Source organism: Heloderma suspectum, chromosome 2 (genome assembly GCF_057233095.1).
Source record: "Heloderma suspectum isolate Gila_16-S chromosome 2, 16-S_ref, whole genome shotgun sequence".
NCBI classification, from domain to species: domain Eukaryota; kingdom Metazoa; phylum Chordata; class Lepidosauria; order Squamata; family Helodermatidae; genus Heloderma; species Heloderma suspectum.
In genome coordinates this window covers 114981796-115003686 of record NC_139459.1, presented here as the reverse complement: position 1 = coordinate 115003686, position 21891 = coordinate 114981796, and the positions used below count along the sequence as shown (strand labels likewise).

The 21891-nt window shown below is 42.4% G+C and overlaps 1 protein-coding gene across 2 annotated transcripts in view; it reads left to right on the top strand.

Moving 5' to 3' along the window:
- SLC24A2 (solute carrier family 24 member 2) overlaps positions 1-21891 on the top strand; it is a 131546-nt gene that overhangs the window by 70288 nt on the left and 39367 nt on the right. For both annotated transcript variants that reach the window (XM_084834580.1, XM_084834581.1), the window contains exon 4: positions 5425-5533. In XM_084834580.1, coding sequence (XP_084690706.1) covers positions 5425-5533 — 109 coding nt within the window. The remainder of the gene's footprint in view (positions 1-5424; positions 5534-21891) is intronic.

The following is a 21891-nucleotide window of genomic DNA, read 5'->3' as shown; positions in this document are numbered from 1 at the left end:
TCCTACTTTTAAAATTTGATTTGTATTTCAATGGAAAATAAATGTACAGTATATACACAGGATGTACAGATTTTTGGCTGGTCTTGTCACCAAGTCAAATGTTGTGGTCACTTGCCCCTACCTTTCCCATTGCCAGGTTGCAGCCAAGGAAACTTCCTCATCTCCCTTTCCTGTGAGAATTAGGAGATAGTGGGCCAGTTAGCATTATCAAGCAGCCTACTGTGGTTATTTAAACCACAGTGGTCTGTGGCACATGCAGATGGCCATTTTGAATATTCAAGCCATGTAGCAGCTTGTCATGTTGTCTGAACCTGGAGGGGGTGGATTGTGCAAACGTTAAACAACCCTCACATAACCCATGACCTGTTTTAGGGTTATGCAAGGATTTTTTAGCCCTTGCACATCCCACCCCTGCTGGGTTTGGACAACACAACAGGCCACAGTCAGAGCTTGAATATTCAAAAGCCACCCAGCATGTTCCACAACCCACCATGGCTTATTTAAGCCACCATGATCATGCAAACCACATCAGTCTGTCTCCTAGCATAGTAGAGAGAATGGCTGGCTGGCTGGCTCCACTTGGGTGAGGTGCTTTGGTCTCCTTGGCAAATGGCAGCCAAGAAAGCCCCTGCATCTGTCTTTCCCATGGGAAAAGGAGTTGTGGTCTGACTCGTGTTTGGACATTCAGGAATCCATTGGATTCCACCTGCAAAACCATGGATAATCAGAAGCATTAATTGCATGTGAAGAATGAAATCATACTAATAACTTCATTGTGTTTAGGGCTGCTCCGCATATTATTCTGTTTTAGGTGTATGCCTGAAGGTTTTTAAGTGTACACCTAAAAAGTAACACATATATGAGATATCTTTGGAAATGCATGCATCATACAGGTACATTTATCAGAGGGCCAGGATTGGCTGCAGCTACTGATGGTTTGGGGTCTGAAAATGGGAAGTGTCAGGCCAGCTGAGAAGAAGAGGGGCTAGATACCTTATGGTTATCCCCTCTTCTGGTTTTTCTCCCAACCAGATAGTTCCTGGCAGCCTTACCAGCTTGCCCTCAAGACTGGTAATGTTGCTGCTGAATGCCAGGTCAGTTCAAAATAAAATCTCCCTCATCCATGATTTGATTGTGGATGAGGGGGCTGAACTGGTATGTATTACTGAGACCTGGGTGGGGGAACTGGGAGGGATTACTCTCTCCCAGCTGTGCCCTCCTGGGTACTCGGTGCAGCACCAACACCAACTCGAGGGTCGGGGAGGGGGGGTTGCTGTGGTCTATAGGAATTCAATCTCCCTGTCTAGGCTTTCTGCTCATTTGAACGCAGATCTTGAGTGTTTGTACCTTGTGTTGGGTACCCGGGACAGATTAGGGATTCTGCTGGTGTACTGCCCACCCCGCTGCCCATCAGACTCCCTGCCTGAGCTGACGGAAGTGGTCTTAGACTTGGTGTTGAGGAGCCCTAGGATGATGGTGCTGGGGAATCTCAACTTCCATGCTGAGGCCACTGTATCCAGGGCAGCACAATTCTTCATGGACGCCATGACAACCATGGGGCTGGCCCAACATGTCATCGGCCCAACACATGTAAAAGGACACATGCTTGATCCGGTGTTCTCGACTGGGCAGGAGGATGGTGATCTGAAAGTGGAGAAATTAACATCTGTCCCCTTGTCATGGTCAGATCACTTCCTGCTGAGGTTTAGACTCTCGGCAGCCTTCCCCCTCTGCAAGGGTGGGGGACCTATTAAAATGGTCTGCCCCTGGAGGCTAATGGATTCCGATGGATTCCAGAGGGCTCTGAGGGATTTTCCTGCTGGTATGGCTGGTGCTTCTGTCGAAGCCCAGGTCTCTCTATGAAATGCAGAGATGACTCGGGTGGTTGACATGATTGCACCCAAGCACCCTCTCCCTCTGAGCAGAGCCCGGCTAGCTCCTTGGTATACACCTGAGCTGAGGACAATGAAGCAAGAAGGGAGATGGCTAGAATGCAGGTGGAGGAAAATTCGTGCTGAGTTTGACTGAACACAGGTTAGCGCTCATTATCCAGCCTACTCTGTGGTGGTGAGGATGGCAAAGAGACAGTTCTTTTCCACCAGCATTGCATCTTCTCAGTGTTGTCCAGCAGAGCTTTTCCAAGTGATTCATGGCCTGTGACATTCTGGGCCAGGGGGAGAGACTTTGGAACCCTTGGTAGCACGCTGTGACAAGTTTGCACAGCACTTGAAGATAAAGTTGCTCTGATTCGTCATGAATTGGACACAACAATTAATGCAGTTCCATTGGTAGAGGCATTCAGAGCACCGTCTGGTCCAGTTTTATTGGATGAGTTTCAGTTATTGAGGTCTGAGGATGTGGCCAAGTCCAGTCCACCACTTGTGTGCTTGACCCTTGCCCTTCATGGCTTATTACATCAAACAAGGAGGGGATGTCCAGCTGGGTCCAGGAGGTTGTAAATTCCTCCTTGAGAGAGGGAGTGGTGCCAACAGCTTTAAAAGAGGTGGTAATCAGGCCACTCCTGAAAAAGCCTAACCTGGACCCAGAGGATGTTAACCATTATAGGCCGGTGGCCAACATCCCCTTCCTGGGCAAGGTGCTTGAGAGGGTGGTTGCAGGATAACTCCAGGCATTCTTGAATGAAACAGATTATCTAGATTCATTTCAATAGGGCTTCAGGCCTGGTTTTGGATGGAAATTGCCTTGGTCGCCCTGTGGAATGACCTCTGCTGGGAGAAGGACAGGGAGAGTGCGACCCTGTTGATTCTCCTGGACATTTCAGCGGCTTTTGATACCATCGACCATGGTATCCTTCTGGATAGGTTGTATGGATTGGGAGTTGGAGGCACTGCACTGCAGTGGTTCTGCTCCTACATGGATGGCCAATTCCAGAAGGTGGTGCTGTGCCATGGCAGTTATGCCATGGGGTTCCACAGGCCTCTGTTTTATCCCCCATGCTGTTCAACATCTACATGAAACTACTGGGGGAGGTTATCTGGAGGTGTGGGCTGAGGTGCCATCAATATACGGATGACACCCAACTCTACCTCTCTTTCTCATCAAACCCAGGTGAGGCAGTGGCTGTTCTGAATGAGCTGGATGAGGGCCAATAAACTAAAACTTAATCCAGACAAGATGGAGGTACTGTTAGTGGGTGGTTCATCTGCCCAGCTGGGTGATATTCAACCTGTTCTGGAGGGGGTTGCACTCCCCCTAAAGGATTAGGTTTGTAGTTTGGGGGTGCTCTTGAACTCAGAACTGTCACTTGAGGCACAGGTGAACTCAGTGGCACGGAGCACTTTTTATCAGCTTAGGCTGGTATACCAACTATGCTCTTTTCTGGACAGAGTTCGCCTAGCATACAGTTATGCATGCCTTGTAGGCCTCTTCCAACCCTACTATTCTATTCTATGATAATTTCTCATCTGGGTTACTGCAATGCATTATACATGGGGCTGCCTTTGAAAATGGTCCGGAAACTTCAGCTAGTCCAAAACAGGGCAGCAAGATTGTTAACAGGGACTGGCCAATGAGATCACATTACGCCAGTACTTTTCCAGCTGCACTGGCTGCTGGTCCATTTCCGGGCCTGATTCAAAGTGCTGGTATTAACATTCAAAGCCCTTAATGGCTTGGGGCCAGGTTACCTGAAGGATTGCCTCCTCCCATATGTGCCTGCCCAGACCCTAAGATCATCTTCAGGAGTCCTTCTCCATGAGGTCCTGCCAAAGGAAGTGAGGTGGGTGGCTACCAGGAAGAGGGCCTTTTCTGCTGTGGCACCCCGGCTGTGGAATGAGCTTCCTAGTGAGGTTCGCCTGGCACCTTCGTTGTATTCCTTCCAGCGCCAGGTGAAGACCCTTGTATTCTCCCAAGCGTTTTAACATTTTAGATTCCTAGTCTTTTAGCTTTGCTGTTTTAAATCTGTATTTTAAATCTATGCATTGCTGCTAGGTTTTATTCTGGTTTTATTCTGGTTGTATTGTCATATTGTGGTTTTAATGCTTTTATACTTTGTATTGTTTTATCCTGCACTTTTTGGTTATAATTTTTGTGAACCGCCCAGAGAGCTTCAGCTATTGGGCGGTTAAATAAATAAATAAATAAATGAATGGTGGTCAGACACTGGATTTCAAGAGTCTTCCCCTTGATCCATTTAGGATCAGACCCAGGCTTCTCCAGAATTTGTGCCAATACTTAATAAATCAGTTTAGGCCCACATGCTTCTGTTGGAGCCATCCACATTTCCCTTTCCCAGATTTTAGTCAACAAGTGGTACATGTGGCATGGAGGACTTCTGGGGTTTGTCTCAATCAGTGCTGACTCCATGTTTTGGGCAAGACACCCTCAATGGGCCCCCTCCCTTGGTGAGTCAATCTTCTTACCACCATTGTCACCAGCTGGTCTTGATCCTCATTCTCTTTCTCATCATTGCTACCACTTGTTTGCTTGATAGGCAGAGAGCCAGGGAGTAAATAGGCCGTGGCATCTACTGCTCCTCCTTCTTAGCACCACGGTTGTCTGGGTCAGAATGAGAGGCATGTGAACAAGCAGGTTGCAATGGTGAAGGGGAGGACTAAATCCAAGGGACTCCTGTCAGTGGATCCCTATTGTGATGTGAGCTCTCAGCAGATGCCCAGTCATGCCTACCTTTGACACCAGTCCTGCTCTCAGTATTTATGTTCTAGATACTGCCATGAACACATGTGGCAGAGTCCAGCCCCACCAGGTACAATGGGAAATATGGTTCCCAGTATTCCCAGATATTGCTGTAAAAATGTGCAGTAGCATCTGTGAATATAAGGAACCATGGGAACCAAGTAGTTTCCACCTTTTGTACATCTGCTTGTGCATACTCATGGCAGCGTTTAGCTTGGCACATCCCTAGTAAAGGGAAAGGGGGCATTAGAGACCTGATCCTCTCTGGACCAATTTGGATCCTATATTATTTTCCTGACCATATCTATATATCTATATATATAACCCACCTCACAGGGTTGTTGTTGTGAGGATAAAATGGAGAGGAGGAGGATAATGTAAGCCGCCTTGGGTTCCTTGCAAGGGAAAAAAGGCGGGGTATAAATGCAATAAATAAATAAATAAATATATTATTTCTGGCATGGGTTGGGAGGAGTCCATCCTTCAGTAGCTGTAGCTACCATCAACTATTAGTATGTTTATGAGGCCTACAAAGTGTGGCCCAGAGACTGAAAACTTAATACCTTAGCATTATGTAATGCTGTAAAGTATTATGACTGTATAAATGTTATCTTATTGTAAATGGAGTTCTTTGTACTGAAATGTGAAGAAAACACCTGCCTCATGTATGTGATAGGCATTACAGCGTCATAATTAATCTGTTTTCTGAAAGTAAATCTATATTCTGAAAAGGGCTTGAGCAATCTTTTCTGCTTTCCCCCCATTTAGACTAAGCCACGTCTCCAGCGGGGTGGGAGTTCTGCATCTCTGCACAACAGTCTAATGAGGAACAGCATTTTCCAACTTATGATTCACACCCTTGACCCACTTGCTGAAGGTATCACTTTAACTTGTTTTTATATATCCATGTTCTGTCTCAAAAGTTAATTCTGTTTAATATTATCTTCAGCAGCGAATGTTTCTTCTCTTCTGTTTTCTGTGGGCACAATTCACAAATGTGTGTTTTCTGTTAATCTCAGTGGGACTTGCACACCTGTAAAACTCTGCTGTGCATAAACATTTATTTAAATGCCTATTTTAATATGGGTCCTGCTGAAATCATTGCTTTACTTTCAGCTAGATTTAAATGGGTACATATAAACACATCTCTGTGTGTCTGTGTGCGTGCGTGTGTGCGCGCACACACACACACATAAGCACGCGTGCATTTTAATGTCATGGCTTAGCTTTCCTGCAGTTAAATATACTACTAAACTAATGCTTGTATTTGCATGGCTTGAATTTCTCCAAAAATATGAAGTGGTCATACATTACTGATAATATTGACAGCTCATTTCTAAAGGCAAGTGATTGCAAAAATTAAATTACTTTGTATTGGAAGCACAAAGAAATCAGGTTCCACTTGAAAACCCTTTTTATTCCTATTTTAAAGTGTAAAAGCTCCACATCACTCTGAAATTTAGATCCTATTTATTTATTTTCATTTCCCATCATGCAAGTTAACATTCATCAGTGCAAAAAGAAAAGGTGCTGTTCTTTCATCCCTTATCTTCTACGCATCACCAAGTTTGTGCTCAGAAAAGTACATGTATTGCTTTGAGTCATTATCAGAAATTGTGTATATTATCAGAAATGATTAGAGCTTCCTGTTATTTACAGGAAGACCATGCACAATGGGCATTGATCATGTCAGTAATCTGTCTGGAGTATGACTTTTGGCTTATTTTTTCTTTTTTTTTAAAGGATCAGCAATGATTGAACCTTATCTTGCCATCTTAAAAAAGAAATAGGGCATCTGACCAGATTTTATTGATATTATTCTCTTGTTTTACCCTTCAGTGCATAACTGTGCATCTGTCCTACATCATCTGCGCTATGCAAAATGCAGGCATCAGAGTAGACACAATGTATTGTTGGATAACCATTTTTTTTAAAAGCATAGTTTTGATGGAGGCCCACTTCCAACTCCTGAGCTATAATGAAAGTGTTCCAGTGTCAATACTAATGCTCAAGTAGTTGTACTGCTGAGTTATGACCAACAATTAGATTGTAACTCAGTTTAAGGCTAGTTGTTGCTGTGAAAACACCACTGTCTTTCTAAAACCTTTGTAAAAGGAAGAGAAAAAAGGAAACTTTCCTCAGAGAGAAAGGGAGAAAAACAAAAAAACAGAGACGGAGAAAGGTGGATTAAATATTACCCAATATAAGCAACATGTAGATATGCCCTAACTGTGTATTTATTAGATCTGTTCTCAAAGTACTTGGGTCAATAGATCCTGTAGGCTTCAGTCTGGCGTTTGCCAGCTCATGTATATGGGACTGAACTGAGTTTGAAAATGGTTGAAGTAGCAAATATATGTTGCATGTTAGCAAAAGTAACAGCACAACCTTACATTGGTGGGGTGGGATTTCTGTAGTGCAGGAACTGCCACTACCTAAACCCTGCTGGTCCTTTCACCTTTTTCTCCCTGTAGTTAAAAAAAAATCTCCACAGTGCCTTTTGATTGTTAGTACTAGGAACCCTCTGACTGGAAGCACCCCTTGTTTTCCTGTACCCTCCCAATACATTTTTCCTTTCGTATTATAGCTATTAGATAGGAAAGCTTGTGGGTGCTGTATAGTACCTAGAAAGCTTTAGGGCAATCCTCCTCATCTCCCAACTATTTCCACAAATCACAGAGCAATCCATCCACCAGAGGCTGTCTGAGAGGTTGTTAGATGTGGTGGAGTGCTGCTTTGCTAGCAGAGAGGAAGCCCCCCAGTGGGATGCCCCAGAGGCCCCCTGGTACACCTATGGAAAGCTCTGCAGTGATAGAAATGCTGCTGGCAGAGTTTCTGCTAGTTGTTGGGCCTGAAACAGGGCGTGTTGGTGGCATGTCAGGGGCAGCCTTGGATCCGCAGGAAAAAAGCCCCCTTGTTCACCTGATATGCCCCTGGATTAGGTGCCCAGATTATGCGAGCTGCAAGGGGAGGAGAGGATGGCAAAGTCCCGTTGCAGGAGGGGACTTCAGCTCACACAAGGGTTGGATCCAACCACTGGATACCAGGTTTGGACATCACAGTGAGCTATCCTTTCCTCATTAGTTCTACCTGCTTGCATAAAAGGAAGCGCGAAGCAGGAGCAAATAGGCTACATGCGCCAGAATGTTGCTGTTTCACAGTAAGCCAGGAATCCTGTCTTATCCTTAAGTGTAATTGTGGTCATGGCTCGCCCAAAGACACTTAATGAGTTTTTATTTATTTCTATCCTGCCCTTCGGTATTGCTATTTCCAGGGCAGATTGACATCAAATGAACAAAAAAAAAACCCCATAATAAAATCAGAACAATAATAACAATTACAACTACAAATTACAGAAGTTCACAACAGAGGCAGCATTCAAACTGGGCACTTCCTGATTTGTAGCTCAGTCTCATGAAACACAATTCTGTGTCTGTTTACTCAGAAGTAGGTTTCACAGCACTCCATGGGGCTTACTCCTAGGTAAGGTTTCAGCCTTAGCCACTATGTTGTACCAGCAAGTTTGTTGACTCTTAAGGGTGCAATACTATGCAAGTTTAGAAAGAAAAATGTCCTACAACTCTCAGCATTCCTCAGCCAGCAGTGGTGGCTGGGGAATGCTGGCAGTTGTAGCACTTTTCTCTCTCTGAACATGCATAGGATTGAGTCTTAAGTGCTTTTGTCCACGTAACAATCCCCTGAAATAATTTAAACCTAGTCAAAATTTTCCAGAACCACTCTCTCTGAGTTAATTGCATAGCATCTTTTGAAAAAAATTATTTAGCAGAAACTTGTAAATATGTGACTAGTTAATTATCCCTTTCCCCTTCATGGATCACTGCCTTGTTGTGGCGAAGGGGCTTGCGTAACTCAGTGAAGCCATAAGCTATGCCGTACAGGGCCACCCAAGATGGACATGTCATGGCAGAGAGTTCTGACAAAATGTGGTCCACTGGAGAAGGAAATGGCAACCCACTCCAGTATCCTTGCCAAGAAAACCCCATGGAACGTATCACAAGGCTAAAAGATATGACGCCGGAAGATGAGCCCCTCAGGTCGGAAGGTGTCCAATATACTACTGGGGAAGAGCAGAGGGTATTTCCAAGTAGCACCAGAAAGAGTGAAGCGGCTGGGCCAAAGCCGAAAGGATGTGTCTGTGGATGTGTCTGGTGGTGAAAAGAAAATCCGATGCTGTAAAGAACAATATTGTTTAGGAACCTGGAATGTCAGATCAATGAATCAAGGTAAGCTGGAGGTGGTCAAACATGAGATGGCAAGATTGAACATCGAAATCTTGGGAATCAGCGAACTAAAATGGACAGGCATGGGCGAATTTAATTCAGGTGACCATCATATCTACTACTGTGGGCAAGAATCCCTTAGAAGAAATGGACTAGCACTCATAGTCAACAAAAGAGGGCAAAAGCAGTACTGGGGTACAATCTTAAAAACGATAGAATGATCTCAGTACGAATCCAAGGCAAACCATTCAACATCACAGTAATTCAAGTCTTGCCCCAACCACTGAGGCCGAAGAAGCTGAGGTTGATCGGTTCTATGAAGACCTACAACACCTTCTAGAACTAACACCAAAAAAAGATGTCCTCTTCATCATAGGGGATTGGAATGCTAAAGTAGGAAGTCAAGAAATCACTGGGATAACAGGCAGGCATGGCCTTGGTGCACAAAATGAAGCAGGACAAAAGCTAATAGAGTTTTGCCAGGAGAACACGCTGATCATAGCAAACACTCTTTTCCAACAGCACAAGAAGCGACTCTACACATGGACATCACCAGATGGTCAATATCGAAATCAGATTGATTATGTCCTTTGCAGTCAAAGATGGAGAAGCTCTATACAGTCAGTAAAAACAAGAACTGGAGCTGACTGTGGCTCAGATCATGAGCTTCTTATTGCAAAATTTCGGCTTAAATTGAAGAACGTAGGGAAAACCACTAAACCATTCAGGTATGACCTAAATTATATCCCTTATGAATATACAGTAGAGGTGAGGAATAGATTTCAGGGATTAGACCTGATAGACAGAGTGCCTGAGGAACTATGGACGGAGGTCCGTAACATTGTTCAGGAGGCAGCAACTCAATCCATCCCAAAGAAAAAGAAATGCAAGAAAGCCAAGTGGCTGTCTGATGAGGCTTTACAAGTAGCTGAAGAAAGAAGGGAAGCGAAAAGCAAGGGAGAAAGGGGAAGATATAGCCAACTGAATGCAGAGTTCCAGAGAATAGCAAGGAGAGACAAGAAGGCCTTCTGAAATGAACAATGCAAAGAAATTGAGGAAAACAATAGAATGGGAAAGACTAGAGATCTCTTCAAGAAAATTGGAGATCTCAAGAGAACGTTTTGTGCAAAGACGGGCATGATAAAGGACAAAGAAGGCAGGGACCTAACAGAAGCAGAGGAGATGAAGAAGAGGTGGAAAGAATACACAGAAGAACTATACAGGAAAGGTCTTAATGTCCCTGATAGCCATGATAGTGCGGCCACTGAACTTGAGCCGGACATCCTCGAGAGTGAAGTCAAGTGGGCCTTTTGGAAGCATTACTAACAACAAAGTTAGCGGAGATGACAGTATTCCAGCTGAGCTATTTAAAATCCTAAAAGATGATGCTGTTAAAGTGCTGCATTCAATATGCCAACAAATTTGGAACACTCAACAATGGCCGCAAGGCTGGAAAAGGTCAGTTTACATTCCAATTCCAAAGAAGGGCAACGCCAAAGAGTGTTCAAACTACCGCACAATTGCGCTCATTTCACATGCCAGCAAGGTTATGCTCAAAATCCTACAAGCTAGTCTTCAGCAGTATGCGAACCGAGAACTACCGGAAGTACAAGCTGGGTTTCGAAGAGGCAGAGGAACTAGAGATCAAATTGCCAACGTTCACTGGATCATGGAGAAAGCAAGAGAATTCCAGAAAAACGTCTACTATGCTAAAGCCTTTGATTGTGTGGATCACAACAAACTGTGGCAAATTCTGAAAGTGATGGGAGTACCAGACCACCTTACCTGTCTCCGGAGAAACCTGTACGAGGGTCAAGAAGCAACAGTAAGAACCAGACATGGAACAACCGAGTGGTTCAAAATTGGGAAAGGAGTACGACAAGGCTGCATATTGTCGCCCTGCTTATTTAACTTATATGCAGAGTACATCATGAGAAACACCGGGTTGGATGAATCACAGGTCGGAATTAAGATTGCCGGGAGAATTATCAACAACCTCCGATACGCGGATGATACCACCCTAATGGCAGAAAGCGAAGAGGAACTCAAGAGCCTCTTGTTGAGGGTGAAAGAGGAGAGTGCAAAAGCTGGTTTGAAACTCAACATTAAAAAAACTCAGATCATGGCATCTGGCCCCATCACTTCCTGGCATATAGACGGGGAAGAAATGGAAGCAGTGACAGATTTTATTTTCTTGGGCTCCAAGATCACCGCAGACGGTGACTGTAGCCATGAAATTAAAAGACGCTTGCTCCTTGGGAGGAAAGCTATGGCAAACCTAGACTGCATAGTAAGAAGTAAAGACATCACCTTGCCGACAAAGGTCCGTCTAATCAAAGCTATGGTTTTCCCAGTAGTAATGTATGGCTGTGAGAGCTAGACTATAAGGAAGGCTGAGCGCCGAAGAATCGATGCTTTCGAACTGTGGTGCTGGAGAAGACTCTTACGAGTCTCCTGGACTGCAAGGAGGTCAAATCAGTCCATCCTAAAGGAAATCAACCCTGAGTGCTCATTGGAAGGACAGGTAGTGAAGCTGAAGCTGAAATATTTTGGCCACCTAATGTGAAGAGAAAACTCTCTGGAAAAGACCCTGATGCTGGGAAAGACTGAAGGCAAAAGGAGAAGGGGATGACAGAGGATGAGATGGCTAGATAGCATCACCGATGCAATGAATATGAACTTGAGCACACTCCGGGAGAGAGCGCAGGACAGGAAGGCTTGGCATGCTATGGTCCATGGGGTCACGAAGAGTCGGACACGACTGAACGACTGAACAACAACAATTATCCCTTTACTCAATTCTGTCTTATTCCCCAAGCTTGGACTGTATATATATTTTTTCCCTCAAATGCTCAGTTGATCTTTAACTCTGGACTCATTCCAGAAGCTTGGGACCAAAACAGACATTATTTTAAATCCATATCCAGCAGCTGTGTCTTTTTCATTTTTACTCTAGATTAGGTACAGAGGGCCTGATCCAGATCTTAAAAGCCCCCTACCACCACATTAGGGTCCCTATGCAGAGCAGGGGTCCTGTGCCTACTCTAGCATAAAAAGAAAGGCATAACTACTAGATAAAGACTTAAAGTAATGCCTGTTTTGGCCCTTGGTTTGAAATTCTCAAGTCACTTAATCTGGAGTGGGACCCACTGGCATCCCTGAGAGAAAAAGCAAAACGTCCCTACTATGATGATTTGTGTCTAAATGATACATTTTGACTGAAGTTAATTACAGGTTACTCACTTCTTCATTTACTTAGTTATTACATTTCAGTAGGGCCTTTCTGCCTAGATACTGACATAATTGAGGAAGAGCACACCTATACTTGCGGTAAAGCAAAAGGTACCTGATCTATCTAACATACATGGAAAAGAATAAATAAGACTGCAGGCAATCCTCTTACGAACGTACCTACCATGTTTCCAAAGACATTAGTCTCATCCACACATTACATGATATTTTATCCTGAATTACTTTAAAAAATAGATTTCACATATAGAAATATAGGGTTGGATTCAGACTTAGTCACAAGTAACTTTAGTTCCATTGATTTCTCTGGGTCTACTCTAATCATGACAAAGTCTGGATCCAACCTATAGTACTTAAAGAGGAATTATTTAAAAGATGATCAATTGCAGGTTTGGGTTTAACTGTCAAGTTAGCTTTAATATATTATCCAAAATTCTGAGGTCCCAGAAGTTACTGCTGCATTGAGGATAAGTGCAATGTACATTCTCAGAGACAAGCAACTGCACGTGGGGTCTCCTCAAAAACTGTTTGGCTTACTTTTATAGTAAGACACTTTAGTCCTTGCTTAAAAAACAGATACATGTATTGAAGGAAGAAAAACTGACTGCAAGAAAATATCCCCTTAGGTACTTGCAAATTCATCCCTTCTTCAGGAGGAAACCTAAAACCCTTTCACCTCAGCTCTTGTCAAGTTCACAAAGGAGAACTGGAATGTCTATTTTTGGTTTTGAGCCATCATTTGTGCTTAAATCCTAACATGTTTGTTAGGAACCTTTTAAAGTGTATTTCTTCAGTATACATACAAAATGGTTTAATTTTTTTAAAGCAAACGTATTAAAATGAGAATAGTTTAAGAGATACTAAAAATACCAAGGTAAATAGATGAAAAACACATTCCTAGCAGCTAAATATGGTATATTTGATAGGACTGTTAATTCTTATGCTATGGCGGGGGGAGTCTACCTCAGTAAATCATCAGGGATTCTCAAGATATAGCTTTCTATTTGAAAGACCAAAATGACAGAAAATTGAATTTGTAGCTTTCTGTCTCATATCAGTTAGAAATATATGGCATTCTAATGGCAGAAATGGCACCACATTACGCAATGGTAAGTGCACTTTCTGTACGGGAAATTTTATTTTAGAATAAAGAGGCTTTTGCTGTGATATGTTTTAAAATATTTACTTTGGAATAACATTGAGAGAATATTTACAGGGTGAATAGAGTTGCCATCTTTCACTCTTGACCCTGGGCATTGCCCTTTAAATCTCTAGTTGAAGCATGAAAAAAAGTTGTAATTCCTCCAAACCCATCTTCCAATAAGTGAAGTTAATGGACTGCTTAGGATATCTCATGAAAAGTCATTGTTTTCTTTTTTGTTTGTTTATTATATTTTAGAGAACTTCTGCCCCACTTTTCAGCTCCCCAAATGGCTTCCAGGTTAAAAACACAAGAAGTGCAACAAAAACACATAATACAATAATACATGCAGTACATAAATTAAATCGGGAGGGTAGAAGGCAGATTGGGATCTACTGGTTGATCTCTGGATGATATGAAGTAGATCAGTAAGGATTTATTTTCTGACCTTCAGTTGTTTAACAGTCGCAAGAACAAAATGACTCTTTCTTTCTCTCTTCCCCCACCCCCACCATTATACTGCTGCAAAGAAGAAAGCTGTTGGGAGTGGGGAGTGAGTTTTTGTGTTGCCACACTGGGAGTTCAGTTCTGGTATTCAAAACAAATTCCTGGGCTCATAATTCTTTAATTTAAAGTATGTGTCTTTTGCTCCTGCCTCCAGATGGTGGATGTCAGGGTTCTGGTAAAGAACAAAGTAGATCCTGCAAGCCTGAAGTTTACCCACTCCTGAATTAAATATTAAAACAACCATATGAAAGGGCATAAAACTACTGGGTCAGTTTAAAAATACATCACCAGGAATACAGGAAGTTAAAATAAGTTCAAAGCACAGTGTAGTAAAAGTGTTTTTGTTACCCTCCTAAAACTCAGGAGAAAAGGGACCAGCTAAACCACTTTTGGGAGGGTGTTCCACAATCTGGCTGCTGTTGCTTAGAAGGCCTACTCTCGTGTTCCCATCAAACACACCTCTGAAGGTGGCAGAACATAGAGCAGGGCCTCAGATGTTAAACACAATGCACAAGTAGGTTCATGTGAGAGGAGACAGTTCTTTAGATAGCCTGGCCACAAGCTATTTAGTGCTTTATAGGTAAAAAAACTCGTACCCAGAAATGAATTAGAAGCCAGTGCAATTTAAAAAGAAATGTAAAATGTTCTGAAAAGCGAAGACCAGAAGCTGTCTGCCTGCTGTATTTTCTACCACCTGGAGTTTCCAGCTGGTGCACACAGAATGCACTGCAGTAGTCCCATCTGAATATGAATAGGTCATTAGTGACAGTGGGCAGATTTTCATGATCCAGGAAAGGCACACAAGTCAATGCTGAGCAGATGTGCTCCTGGGCACAGCCACCACTTGGGCCTCCAGGAACAAATCTGGATCCAGAAGTACTTCCAGATTGCGGACCTGATCCATTTTGTTTTTCATATATAACCATTGTATAACAGTTGGATATATTACATTATGTGTTTTGATTACTTCCAGAAGAATCCAGATTCCCTCATCCTCATATATGCATTCATTCAACATGTTGTGCCATTCACTATATTGTGATGGCCATATAAATAGTCAGTCAGTCTGCAGTTAAATGTGCAGTTACATTTCTATCCAAAGATGTTCATTTATACATATGTGCAGGGTACCATGTTTTAAAATGACAGAACTGACACAGATTTCTCAACACAATTTAAATGGAGAATTGATTTTCACACTGGATTTCCGTAATTACTCTAAATAGGCAGAATACACCTCTGTTTCCATTAGGGAGCTTGTTACCAATGAAAAAGGACAGGGGAAGTACATCCATCACTCCGCACTTCAAATCTAGCGTTTCCCATTTGTAGCAAATGAACTCTCACTCCTTGACTGTGTGGAGTGGGAAGACCTGAATGGGAATATGGGAAGTCTGGTACTGTGCAACAGGGGGAACAAGGCTCTTTTATGCTCTATGAGGCTTGCTCTGTGAACACACTGCATCCACACTGGACTGGCCTGAACCCACTATGTTAAACCTTATACTTCACTTGCGCAAGAAGAAAAAATACATTGCATAAGTGCATATTATGCAAATAAACATAAACGTGGCATTCACAGTTGCTACATGGCCTCATAGAAAAGCCTAAAATGCTGGTATCTTTGACCAGCACCTGTTTCTGTGTGAATATACAAGTGGAATACTTGTATCCTCCTACACGAACATAAACTGGTTCTATGAAAGGTACCATCTTGTCCATGTGTACATCATAATAATTATGTAGTTGTTGGTGGATCTTCTGATTTGATTTTTCTTAGTGATTAGAAATGGAGATTCAGGATGAGTTGATAATGTTGCAGTTTCCCTGTGAAAATTGCAGCTATTACTTGATGTATTTCCAATTTATGAAGGACTGATACTGAATCCTCATGAATGCTGAAAATGGTACTTCATGCTGAATGTTACGTATGTTGGTAGTGATACCAAATATGGTCCAAATGTAAGGGATCCTTGTATCATATGGTATTATTGAGGCAGGGGAGAATTAAAATGCATTGCACCCTGGGGCTAAAACTAAGCTGCAGAGTAGCTTCCCCATGGATTGTATGTTGTGATGGGGCACATCAGGAAGAAGTGCCTGACTGCTTTAAGTTGCAGCCACAAAGCATCTGTTAATTATTACCTGCTTAGTAAAATAATCTGAGTAACATGTTGGATGCTAATTTATATATTCTAATCATATAGGATGGTCTTCTGCTAAAGGCGAGGCAGGAGACATTTTATAAACAAAAGAATTTCAAATGCTAATTAAAATGTATAATTGCAAAATAAAATCTTCTTGCTCCTTGCTGTTTACATAGAATGTAATGACAATTTGAATCCAGAGTTGTTGTCATCTGAGTTCTGCTAGCATTGGAAGAAAGGAATGGGGCAACAGTTTTCAGTAATTCTTACTTCCTGCAACCCCCGCCCCATGCCTCCTGAAAAATTGAGAATCAGGAGTCCTCTGTAACAGAATGGCAGGGGGCACTGTAGGGGGAAGGAAGAATTGCTGAAAATTACTACCTCCTCTTTCCAGTGGGGAGCCTCTGCTGGTCCTGGAGTCCTTCTGTTCATGGAGGGGCAGGTCTGAATCCAACCCAGTGACACTTTCTGCATTATTTCAGTGGGTGAACTCATATCTGCAGTATCAGAATTGAATAATGGTCTCAAACTAGTGTGATCTTTTTAGGCTTTAATTAATGGCAATGATAATGCCCCTCAGATCACCAGCAGTGCCAGTGAGTTGAGTTCATATTGTCTTAATGTCTTATTTCCCATTATTTTATGTTTGCTAGCTTGAACCCTTCTTTATTCCTACTTGTGTTTCTTCTGTCAGTGGCATAATATGATTGATTCCCAAACAATACTGGCTATCTGGTTTACCTTCTCTTAACATTTATTTTCATTCTGCGGTTTGGATTATTGGCACGAAGTCTTTCTTTTTTCTGTCCCTTCAGAATCATCTTGGATTCCAGTATATGATCTTTCTTCCCAAATATTTTTCTTCTAATAAATGCTTTCCATGAACATTTCTTTTGTCCCCTTCCTTCTCAATTATTTTGTCCATCTTAGATTTGCATTACACCTTCCTTATCCACTTGTCAAGCCTTCCTCTTTTCCTTAGGTCGTGGATGAGCAACTAAAGACAAGCCATCTTTCTAGAACCCAAGGGATATTAGATTAAACAATAAAATCTCTGACCTGGTTCATACATAACACTAATCCATGGCTTGTCTGGCAGATGATCAAACAAAACACAGTTTGTTTTCTCAGTCCCTGGGTTGTTTCCCTCCTCCTTCACCCACTCACTCCCTGTATGCCAAATGCCTTTGTGGTGCATGTAGAGCGGCTAGTTGTTGTTTTTTTACCAGTGTTGCAGGCTGCCTCTGTAGCCTCACAAAACAACCCATGGCTCTGTGTTCACACATAACGACACCCCGTGGTTTAAACAAACACTAAGTCCTCTTTCCGGTTTGTTAGCAGGGCTGGGTTTGCACATTGTGACAACCCCGCATTCAACGACCCATATCATGCTAATACAGCCATTATATGCATCTGAAGCTGCTGCTGCTCCCTTACAGCAAGAAGTGGGAGGTGACACTGTGAGATACCTTGTACATCTTTAAGAAAGAGCCATGTGGCATGAAATGCCCTAGCTCCAACACCATGCTGAATTCCATACTTATGTCAGAAATGCAGCCAGTGGACAACGAACCCATGTCACTGAATGGATTCCATGAGAAATTTGAGTGTCAATTAAAATCCAGTGCATAAGTGAGCCATTGATTTGCACTATACAAATACACCAGTCCTCCTAATGTGATGAAGAGTGTAAGGAATTTGTGACAGTTGCAAGCACATAATTGTCAACTTAAATCAAGAGAATCCTCTCCATTACCAGTCACTGCCCCCAGAAAATGTTAGAGGATTTGGGTTTGTTTGCTTTTTTAAATTTCTAAAATAATTTTACTGTAAAGGCGGAGAACTTACTTCCCTGCTCTTCCGGATAAGATAAGCAGATAAGCAAAAAGACTCCATCCATAATATTGCAAGACTGCCTCTTTCTTCACTGTTTCTCTTCTTAAGGATCCTTTTAATGTGTTTTTGCCCCTCCCCTTGGTATTGCAGCAGACATCATGACAAGGGAGAGAATATGAACATGGTTTTCTCACAGAGCAACACAAGCCTTCTGAAGCAAGAGCCATTGACTGTTGTCATAGTACTGTTCTGATCAGGCTTAGCTGGCAGAAAGCACTGCAAGAGAGGTTGCGGCCTTCTTCCCTTAAAAGGTCACCTTTACAAGTTCAAATTGAGTTTAACCCTGGAAAGTATCATTTGTAAATAGTGTTAATATGGGATGGCAAACAAGAGTTAGTCATTCTTAAATTTAATGAGCATTCTAGCAAATACAGGAATGCATAGGCAAGATACATTTCATTTTAGAAGAAAACAGAATTCTCAACTTTTAGCAGTAACACAGACAAATTGTCACAATATCTTAGAACTAAAAGCAAAAGAGAGAGCGTTATGGAAATGTGCCTGAACAAAGAGCATTTTTAGATGAGAACAGGCAAGAACAGGCGAAACAATAGACTGAAGAGCAAAATAATGGGTGTGTGCTTCTATAATTATTTTTGAGTGCTTCCATTAAAAGGGGGAGAATGACTCCTAAAATTCTATTATCCAATTATTAGAGATCCACAGATCTTCAGTTTTGGTAGTCAGTGATAAATGCTCAGAAATACAATTACTGAAGGGAGACTAGATAGAACATAGGGCCAAAGTACATGTTATTTTAAAAATGTAGTAAGCAGCTATTTTTTTTTCTTTCTTACTGTAGAGCAGGGGTGGGTCACTTCAGTGGGTCTGGAGGCTACTTACCACACCCCATGCCCCCAGGCACCCCTGCAGGCTGCACTCTTGCTGCCACCCCACTGCCAGCAATAAAATAATTGGTGACAAACCCCTACAGAGCCTTAGAAAGGACAAATTTAGCTTGAAATTTGGCAGCAAACAAACAAAACATGACTGCTTGCTACGTCTTTAATGTGCTTTGGGTCTTAGTGATGGGGAAAGTCACTATGCTTGTGAATAACTTGTCTTAATTTCTCATGATTTTGTAGCCCTACTTGTCACTTGAGTGTTTTAAAACAAGTCATTTAGAACATTTCACGCACCACAGATATTGAAAGGAGGTCACATTCCCACTTAGGGGTAGAATTTTAAAAAGAGAGCTTGGAGAGTATTATTTCCAGAGCTGATTACATCATATGTCAACTTCACTATATTGTTGTTACAGGATACTATTCTAGTTTAAGAAAGGCTTTTCCTTTTGTCTGACAAAGGGATGAAACTCCCTGATGTGGACATTTTCCTTGCCCTAACCCCTTAACTACTTCAATGATAAGAATAAAACTGAAATGTGCAACTTTGTATTATTCCTATTAAACTTTTGAATTCTGAAAAGGCTCTTGGAAAAGGAGTCTTTGCCCTACAATATCCATATTGTCTAGATTAGGAAAGAGTAATATTATGCTCTCAAGACACTTGTAGTCCAGAACAATGTGTGCTAGAGACTTACTTGGCGATTAGTTTTACAGGAGAGCCGTTTGGAAGACTGATTGGAGATGATCTTAGTGGAGTGACTGTAAATCCCTTTATCACAGCCACCATGGCCTCTGCAAAGCCCTTTCTAGTCTGGAACTGGGATGGATGCACTGGTATTTCTCAGGGGGCTGGATTTGGTGCTGGTACCCCATACCAGAGAATCTAGCTCTCATAGCTTGTAGCCCAGGATGGCAACATGCTAAAGGGATTGAAAAGTGGGAAGTAGGCCAGAGTCAGCAGCCCTGTTACAATGGTTCTATTGGGTGCTGAGGAATTGTGTGGGAATGGTAAATTATAGGGTTTCTTACCATGTCATGCCAGCACCTCCCTGGCCAGGATCTCTGCAAGGTTTGCGTAAGAATGGCCCAGGTCATTCACTCCACCCTGTCATTCTTTAGACACTACTGGAACTGCATGGGTTTGGATCCATGGGTTCTCAGATTGCATCAGGAATCCTTTGATGGCTTCAAAAAGGATCATCCTGTTGCAGAACCCAGAGTCAGAGAGACCACGGAGTGAAGGAAAAAGAGATTCTTTATTTAACGCGCGGGCTTAAGGCTGGAATCATTTCCAAAGAGCCAGAAGCCCCGATTTACATCAGCACATTGGTTTTATAGACATTGTGACACATATGAAACGGCTCCTCCTCCCCCTCTTGCATGGGGTTGCAATCCTCAACATTTCTTCTCTTAGCACTATTGTTTATAATACAAGAACTGGGTTATAGGGTAGCCATGATAAGGAGAGAACAGAAGAGAACAGCAGAGAACAAGATATACAATTGTATGACCTTTGACAAGATAAGAAATTCCTGTGTCTCGTCAGCTTACAACAATATATTCAAGGGAGAAAGAGCTCAGCAAGAACATGAAGCATGAGACTGCATGAGGCTACTTAGTCTGACCCCTGATATGGCTGCTACATTCCCCCCTTAAATGCATAATTTCATTACAATTATAGCATTTTTGATAACCATACAAAGCTTTTTGTGACATACATATTACTTAGCCTCTTGTTGGGCTATTAGAGCGTAGAGGGCAGCAGTTTTACTAGCTGAGACATAAAACAGATTGGTTAAACAGCGCATAAGACAAGGAACGCAGAGACATATTACAATTTTTAGTTAGTTGGAGTGCTCGAGGCTGCCGTTGACGGATTTTCTCGGGCTACAGGGGAAGAATTGGCACCAGTTTAATTGGCGGCTGAGGCAACATGGGTGGTTATCAGACAAGTTGGCAGGAATGAATGACCAAGTGCGGGAATTACATGTCTAAAACCATCCATGAGGCAAAAGTATGTGGGCATCATTAAAAGATATGTTTTGAATTTTATTACAGTGGAAGGGGGCCAGGGATAGCTTTGTATTTTCTGGAAAAAATTTTTGACAATTAAGCATTCGTGCACACGTAGCATTTGTTTCAGCAACGATGGGGGTGCATAGAGTGAACTCTGTAGGGGGTAGGATCTTTGCAACTACGCCCCAATTAGCATTTTGGGAATAAGTTAAACTTACACCATAAACTCTTAACATGGTATCTTTTTGAATTTTCCCAGGATGTCTACAGACAGGTATTAGGCAAGAGCTAATAAGCCTGTTTGCAGGTATACCTCTTGGCAAACAAAAATGTTTTATGCTCGTGATGTTAGCCAGGTGAAGCCAGTAATTATCAGCAAATCACTGGGACAAACTTTTTTTTTCCAGGGGCAGACCCCCCTTTTGCACCTTATTAAGGAAACACAATGCAACACTACTAACACTACAACACACATGTTTGATCTTCTTTGGGATCTGACCGTACGCTGGGCAGCTATTCACCTGGCAAGCTGCAGTAGGGTCTAGTCCCCTTCTTCAATTCTCCAGTTGCAGGTCTGACCGTACGCAGGGGGACAGTTTCCCGGTGTGTCCACAGTAAGGTCTAGCCTGAGTCTTCTTACTGCTTTTTCAGAATGATTTTTAAAGGATTTTCAGGATTTCTGTTTATATTCTACTTTCCCCCTCTCGCTCTCTTGACTCGTGTCCAATGTATCTAGGGTTTAACTCTAGCTGCTTTCATAGCTGCGGGGGTGGAAAGTATGACAGTTCTGAGTTCTTTCCATCTGGGAGTCAAAGGGTTATTTTTCCCTCTTTAACTCATACTTTAACTCTTGGTTGGAAAGGATGAACTTCTGTGATGGGAATGGCTTATTTTTTTAAGACAAAGCGACGCTGGGCTTGAAGACCTTTGCTCAGTGTTTGGACTTCTTGTTTAAGGCTAACGTTTGCTTGCTTTTGATGCTGCTCCAGTGTCAATTATGAAGTCAATGTCACGGCCCCTCACAGTTAATGTTACGGCCCTTCTCAAGCTGTCTCCCTCTTCGCCCATTTTGGCCCCTTTGGTTTTTTCCTTTGTGTATTTGATTTATTTTATTTGGGCATTCATGCCACTAATGTCCATCTTGTCCACACTGGGCACACTGGTTCTTTTTTAAGAATCTTCTGCCTCTG